This window comes from Anarrhichthys ocellatus, unplaced genomic scaffold (genome assembly GCF_004355925.1).
Source record: "Anarrhichthys ocellatus isolate YVR2014 unplaced genomic scaffold, GSC_Weel_1.0 scaffold18, whole genome shotgun sequence".
NCBI lineage: Eukaryota > Metazoa > Chordata > Actinopteri > Perciformes > Anarhichadidae > Anarrhichthys > Anarrhichthys ocellatus.
In genome coordinates this window covers 4269530-4277409 of record NW_022280048.1, presented here as the reverse complement: position 1 = coordinate 4277409, position 7880 = coordinate 4269530, and the positions used below count along the sequence as shown (strand labels likewise).

Here is a 7880-nt window from a genome sequence, read left to right as displayed (position 1 = left end):
AAGAAAGTACAATGCCAAAACAAATAAATCATTAAAAAAAACGTAATAGCAACAGAGCCATTTTCTTCTTTCGACATGTGGTAAAATACTTATAAGTGAATAGGAAATGTTTGAGGTTAGAAGTATATTGAATTTTCAATGAATTGTTTTTTCCGTTTTGGGAGTGGGGTCGATCTCCACGGGACCCTCCACACAAGTGTCCTCTGCCTGGAGACGTGGCAGCGCCTCCGGTCATATGATTTCAGTCCACACACGAACCCCACCCCGTTACTGCCCACCCAGAAAAGATTTTCACACAAAAATCACTTGTCTGTTATTTGTGTGAAATGTGAAACATCTGCCGAGATTTAAAAGTCCTGCAAAATACTCCCATGCGTAAGTCTAGACATAGTAGACACGGAATTTAGTGGCGTTGACCACCCAAAATAGTGCCATTTTTAGACGTTTACTGCTGACGTTTACAGAGGCTTCAAATAGCTTCCGTTTTACACTGGTAGTGATTGGACCCCGTGAGCTAACATATTGGTTGAACTAGTCCGACATTCTACACTTCAATGGAGGAACAGCCCAGAGATCGGGCACAAGAAAGGCAATATCACCACCACGGAGAGGACAGACGCTCGACTCAACATACAACTAGTCTAAAACATGATCAGAGCCACTTCCAGCGCCAGCATCAGGAAACGCAGACGAAGAAAACAGGTTGGGCCATCCGCAAAAGTGAGCTAACGCTTGCTAGCCTTAGTCAGCTAATGTCAACGAGCCGACTAGCACTCCGTCGTGATTGAGAGCTTGGCCTGAGAGTTAGCTATTAATTCAAACTATATGCTTGTGCCCTGAATAGTTTAAGGCACGGTATAGCGGGTGAGTAGCGTGCTGATTAAACCGATAGTTGGCCACTGTCGGACCAGAAACCAACCATTAAGTTAGCTAGCTAGTTGGCTAGCTGACGTTGCGTGACAGTTGTCGCTGGTGGTGGTTTGACATATCAAGGATTGACCTTGTGCGCCAGTTTCACCCATTTTTATTTCGCAAATGTAACTAAAATTATCTCAGAAAATCCCATTGTGTCACCGCGTGCTCTAAAAACGCATAAACTGCTGTGTGTGTGTGTGTGTGTGTGTGTGTGCACGGCGACTCGCTGTCTACAGCAGTCAAATATCTATCATTCATTTCAGCATGCTTCTGTCCACTTTAGGAAAGCGAGCCGGCTCCACTGGAATGTTCGGAGCTGCCATTTCCTGTCGGCCATGTTAGAGTATTACTGCGAGCCAATGCTATGGTTACTGGGCGAGTGAATAATGTTTGTATGACCACAGTACTGTGCAACTCTGGCATGTCGTTGTTGTCTTTTGCTTACGCGGGTTGCTGATGTTAGGCCGCGGTCTTATGGCACAATCAACCACTATTGTCACCATGGCGTCCTAATGTCCAACGAGTGGATGGCTAGTTGACATTAGCTAACGTTAGGCCGTCTGTGACAGGCCTGTTGCATGTTGTCCGGTCAAAGTGAAGCCACGCAACAACACGGTTACCAGTTGATAACGATGCGGTTGCTGCAGCTAAAACAGACGCCGACTGCAACCGTCGACCTTACGTCCGCTCGCGGCACACGTTAATGTCGGCGCAAATAAGCGAGAACATGCATGTATGGTAAGTGAAGCGCGGCTGTATGCAGCAGCTTGTGTGTGCTGTGCCCGCGGACATGAGGAGCAGCAGCGTTTAATTTAAAGGCCCACGTTGACACAACCGTGCCGTTGCAATGCATACAGGCCTATTTGTGGTTCACGGCCACTCCAGATGTATGTCACATATGCTGCTGTGAGCCTTCCTATTTACATCTCGCTGCAACTGGTCTTTGATATCGGATCAGATCAAGAAAGTTAACGGGTAGCAGTCCATTATGCAGTTGACAGTTGTGAGGGTAATACGTGTCTGTGACTTGTTAAATACATGGTGGAATGTGTTGGGGGATACATGTTCAGGCAACACCATGAACGTATCCTATCCGTCTCTCTGCTTGGGATAAATGTTGCTGGAAAACATCGCTTTCTTACTAACATTTACTGCTGTGATGATTCATCAGGAAAGACAAAGGTTAGCTGTGAACACAATAAATGTGTTTATCTTAACTTATGGTGCACTTTCGTGCTTTGCGAAGGACACACCAGTTTAAATCTGTGGATAGTAGAGACATTTTAATGCTGAATGATGCCGATAATTCATACTTGGATTATTATTAAGTCTGAGTATGATGGTAGCTAAAGCATCTTAATCAGTTTCCAGGTTTTGTGACTTTAGGGTCCTATATTTGTAAGTTGCATAACTTCTACTTTGTGGTAGAGGTCAAATTAATTGCATTTTTTTTTTTTTTTTTTTTTTTACATGACAGGAAAGACTGGTTGAATGATGTCAGTATAAACTCAAACTTTATGCCTGGTCATATGCATACGACTGATTTTGTTTCCCCTTTCAGGCAGTACAAAAGTAAACATCTGTGAGGAGGAGGGGGAGAAGAATCCACATCTGTCTGATACTGTTGGCATGTCGTACCCCCCCAACAGCAATTGTAACAGACACACAAGTAATGCAAATGTGAAGCAGAAATCAACGCAAAAGCTGTACACGACTGTTCCAAAAGTGAGCGGCAAAGGCTTGGACTTTAAGAAGAATATGGACCTTAAACATGACAAGGACAAGGCTCTGGATTTGAACCATCACGAGGGCCAACCTATGGATAAGAAAGACGCTGTGTTGCTTCAAAATGGCGTCGTAAACTGTGGCTTAATTACAAATGGCTATTCTAGCAAGGACAATGATGGCAGCGGCTCCGAAGGTGGATATACTACTCCGAAGAAACGCAAGGCCAGATGTAACAGCGCCAAGAACACTGATAATGTGATAAGAGACAAAGAGAGAGACATGCAGCAAGAGCATGGGGCTTTTAATCTTGAGACAGCTGAGAAGGGAGTGACTTCTAGACTCGATGGCTTTAGAGCCGCCCATAAAGTAGACGCTCAGTCAGCAGGTCGACGGGCTGTTGTGTCAGACGCTTCGATGGGTGAATCTCAGAGGAAGAACTCCTTTGGTAAAAAGACTGAGGAAAGGCACAAAGCCAAGCTTTCCTCAAATTCAAAAGAGGACTCGTGGACTTTGTTCAAGCCCCCGCCAGTATTTCCTGTGGACAATAGCAGTGCAAAAATTGTTCCCAAGATCAGTTATGCAAGTAAAGTAAAAGAGAACCTCAACAAAGTAGCTCAAGGTGGAGGAGAGGCACTGCCTCCTCCTGTCAGACTGTCACAGGTCCCCATGTCTGCTATGAAAACTATCACCTCAGCTAGCTTTACTAATGGCCCCGTTTCTGGAACCGGTAACGGCTGCCCGTCAGTGGGTACCTTCTTTGCTCCTGCTGCTAGTAGTATTCCACCAGCCCCGTCTTTCCCAAGTGGCGAGAATGTAGCATCTCCTGTGGAAAGTAACTGTAGCTCCACAACCAGTCCTGTAGATGGAGACGGATACGAGCTTAGAAAAACTCTTTTAATTTACCCTTTAAATATGCAACCTGTGCTCCCTAGTGCTCGTCACCTTGACCCACCGGCGGCTCAGACAAATCAGAAAGCCTTGGGGGATATCTTCCAGAATCAGTGGGGGCTTTCCTTCATAAATGAGCCCAACTTGGGGCCAGAAGGAGGAGGTGGCAAGGTGCCTGCGGAGGACAAGACCACTGCGGTCGCACCTCAAAGCGAGTGTCATTCTCTTGCTGCCAAGGCCGCCCAGCCCTGCTTTGATGTTGGCCCATCATTCTTCGAGCTTGGCACTTTAGCTCAAGACCCAGAGAAAAGGACTTGTGCCCCCTGCAATGTGTCTGATGCTTGTTCTCCGAGTGAGGAGGAGATCAAGCTGCAGCCACGTGGCCAGGAAAAGACGAAAGCTGAGGCCAAGGGTGCAGGTTCTGCTGTGTTGGCTTCCAGTAAAGACAACGGTGCTAAGCCAGCACAGGGCCAGCTAACCACTGTGTCGTTTGGCTCCTCCAAACAACCGGCCCACTCTAAAGACATTGGCAGGAGGTGTAGCTGGGGGTCCTTTGATATTAAAGCTGCTGTCACTTATCACACTAAAGGTAACCATCTACTTCATTTATCAAATTAACTTGTATAACCATTTAAGTTGTAATCCTTAAGATTGAATATATTGTGTGTATGTATATATTGAATATTAGCCGATTCATTTGACCTCTTTTTGTTGTTTTTTTTTTTTGGATGAACAATTATGATAAGCGCCAACCTCTGTGACAAAATGCATTGCGTCTTTTGCGACTGCTTTCACAGTAAAAGCCACCCGTGTTTTGGCAGCTGGATGCTTTTAATGTGAAGCACATGTCCAGTGTGGATTAGCAGTAACACAATACAGCGCTTATTCCACTGTGGGAGAGCGAAAGGTAAACAATGAGGCTGATATTGAGGAGATAAAATTACAAACTTTAACGCTGGATTACGTGCTGCATAGTTTTCCTGTCGATCCCTCTTGAAAGCAATTTGAGTCCAGTGTGGGAATGTCGGCTCTGCCATTTTTGTTCTACAAAAACATTTTATGAATATAATCATGTCTAGTTAACGCTGATAATAATAATAATAATATGCCTTTTTGTTTTCCCTCAACAGAAATGGAATTCATTTTCAACTTGCAAAAACAAGGTAAACTAAAGTCGTTGGTCTCACTTCTTCTTTACATCTATTTTATTTATTTTTAAATGTTTAAGCGCTTCAGTTTTGTCAACATGAATTCGGTCTAGAAATGTTAGAACATATTATAAAAGTGAAGAAGAAGAAAAAAACAAGATTTGTGAAACGCCTGAACTTACTTCTATTCATGAATGTGTTCTGATTCTGATCCAAATGGGATGTAATGTTAGAAAAACAAAAGGATGTAGATTTTATTCATCACTTCAATTCATGTACAGAGTGAGCTTTATAACTTGTGCCGCAAGAGCAGCAGAGGCAACGCGGTTTCTTTAAGCGAAAGATATTGTTGAAAAAATGTCACAAGACCAAAACATGGAGGATGCAGACTAAGCTGTGTACATGCTCGATCTAAAGATTGACATATATTTCAGTTATGGAGTTCTACTTGCTCACAATACCTTCGTATGAGTAAGAGAGCCTGTGACTATGGCAGTCAAGTCACGTAATTGTAATGTTTTTTTTTTTTTTTACGTGGTTAATGTGCGTGTACACCTATTGACTAACGTGTAGTCCATAAATAGTGGTAACCTGATTCCAAAAGTCCTACAGCATGTTTATCTACCTCCCGCGCTATAAATCACTCGAAACAAATATTGCTCCAGTTTGGCTACAAAGCAGCATTAATGCCTTTAGCGAGCCTCTCTAGGACAGTTTATATCATGGACTAGCATCACATAACAGGCCACACTGTAACCACCTACAGAGACGTACTGCAGTCATGCCAGTTATTCTGTTGTAAGCAACGCAGACATGAACTCAATGATGTTTAACTTAATATTCAGTCACAAAATATCCCAAAACTGGCAACATTTTAACTTCAATCATTATCTGTCGCTTGTGTTCGTTTGGGAGTTTAGTAACCCTTTCCAGTTCGTCAGTGAGACTGATGCCGCGTTGACTAATCCAACCCTTTGCCTCCTTTCTTTCCCCTTTGCTGTAGATCCAAAAAGAGTAGTGGTTTATGATGAGACCAAGGATGGACCTGATCAGTGAGAGGTAGATGGTCTACAGTACTCACCCTCTTCTCTTCTATGTGCTGCGATTATCTACCTTGGGAATCATAAATCCTGTTGGACAGATAAAGAGACAACTGTGAAAACATTGATAGTTTAGCATGACAGATTTTCCTTGGAACCTCCGGCGAACTAACAGACTTCTTTGGGGGGGGCATCAGACAAACACGCAGACACTCTGGAGGGACGTAAAACGGAGGCGACCGGTGCCTCTCCAACACGATAAATGCAACTTTGGAGCTGTGCTAGCTGTTTGTCTCATGGCTCTTTAAGGAGGATGTTCGGGAGTTCAACAAAGGAAGGTGTCATGGATTGCACCTCCCTAAGCCTTTATCCTGTTGAACTGTGGCAGCCGTCGGTCTGACTATGGGACGCCTCAGTCATTTTCTTTCTTCACGCATTCAAATGAGTTCATTGTAGATATGTTAGACGTTATACATGCACGGTTGTGTGCGAGCTTGAGTTAATTGTGGAAGAAAGGAGGAGCACACTTTGCAAAGAATACCTTGAATTTGTGGTCAAGTTCTTTGGAGTTAAACTGTAAGTTAAGTGGAAGCTCATAGGTGAGGCCCCATCCAGGAAGGGAGATCCTTGTCTTAGTCCTTTTTTTTTGTTGTAGGGGAAATCAGAGCCCAGAACTGAAACGCTTGCTTCTTCTTTTTATACCATTTTGTCTGCCCTAACGTGAATGTTATCTGCACTGCAGTATGATCCCAGAGCACAGGTACAGAAGTGCCCAATTCGAAGGAAAGCTCCACCCCTTCATTTCAATGTTTATTACATGCGTGCTAAAGATTTTTTAAATTGGGTCCGTTAAAGGCCAAATCTTTTCATCTTACGGCTTTTCATCCATGTCATGCAGATCATTATGATGTCACTGAAGAGTATTCTTAAATTCAGATTCATACACGTATATACCTTCTAATATAAGAGTCCTTGAGTTGAGGAATCGACGGAGCGAGAGGCATTTCTACCAATAAGGTCTGCTGCGTTCTGTGCTATTTGTTCAGCAGCAAGACTCAGGATGTCCATACACATTATTTTGCTTGCTTTTTTTCTTTCTATGTAAAAACTGTTAAACCCCTCATGTCAGAAACATGTTGCATTTTACGACTGATTTAAAAGATTATTTTTGGTCTGTTTTTATGGCATTGTTTTGCATGTTTACTGGTGGAAATGAATGAGTCAGGGGTCGCTGTTCATCGCCATACAAAGATAACAGCAACACAACAATACTTGCAATACTAATCTAGGTTCCCCGTCAAACCGTGTTGAAATGTGAAGACGAGTTGTACTCTTATGTTTTTACTGTTAACATTTGCAAACCAGTGTGCAATAACACCGTGTGAAATGGGTTCTATGGAGCTACAGCATCATCACCCAAGATGCTGGTGGGGTTTGTTAAACAATGTTCAAGATGCGTTTTTTCAGTTTGTTGCACAAAATCCTTAAGTCAATTTTGCTAATGAGCTCACGTTGAAAGATCTAATTAAGTCTAGGAGCCCACATTCGCTAACTGATAACTGGCCAGCTGTGACATCGCTTTCATCACCATCTCCAAATCAGGATCGGTTTACTCAACATAACAAAGTTACGGTCCAGGTTTCGTTTCTCTAGAAGTTATGATTTGGTTAATGTGTGGATTAATAGCACTTTATGTAAACTAATTGCTTTTATCTTTTAATTACTAGAAAGATCTATATGTACTGACAAGAAATGCTCCTTGAAAGAATGGCTCTGGGCTGTTACTCTTCAGAAGAAACAAAAACAAGTTGATAAATCCAGAATTATTAAATGTACCTCAGGTAGTGTTGATAAAGCCATGACTATGTTTAATATTTTTTTTTTTTGCCAAGTGGCCCCTCTCATGTAATGTTCTCAAATTGGAAACGTTGACTTGGAGTCCTATTATATAGAGTCTCGTATGATGCGAAAACAAACACCAAATACTTTTGAGGAAAACTTGTCATGGCATGCAAGGTGCTGACGTCGTCATTTTGGGCTCTAAAAACTTACGTTTTCCTGTTTTTATTTACCCCTTTTAAAAAAAAAAAAAAAAAAAAAAAAAAAAAAAAATAGTTCCTTCCGGGGGTGTTTTTTTTAATATAAAATAAAAATTTTCAAA

The 7880-nt window shown here is 42.5% G+C and overlaps 1 protein-coding gene across 2 annotated transcripts; it reads left to right on the top strand.

Annotated features, from left to right (window-relative positions):
* Positions 1-341: 341 nt before the first annotated feature.
* On the top strand, positions 342-7318 carry nufip2 (nuclear FMR1 interacting protein 2). 2 transcript variants are annotated; one of them, XM_031857454.1, is made up of 4 exons: positions 342-720; positions 2477-4120; positions 4662-4694; positions 5683-7318. In XM_031857454.1, the coding sequence occupies exons 1-4, from the start codon at positions 555-557 to the stop codon at positions 5733-5735; spliced, it is 1896 nt and encodes a 631-aa protein (XP_031713314.1). In that variant the 5' UTR covers positions 342-554; the 3' UTR covers positions 5736-7318. The 2 variants fall into 2 exon arrangements, with proteins under 2 accessions (XP_031713314.1, XP_031713315.1); XM_031857455.1 differs by having other exon boundaries at positions 344-702.
* The last annotated feature ends 562 nt before the right edge of the window (positions 7319-7880 follow it).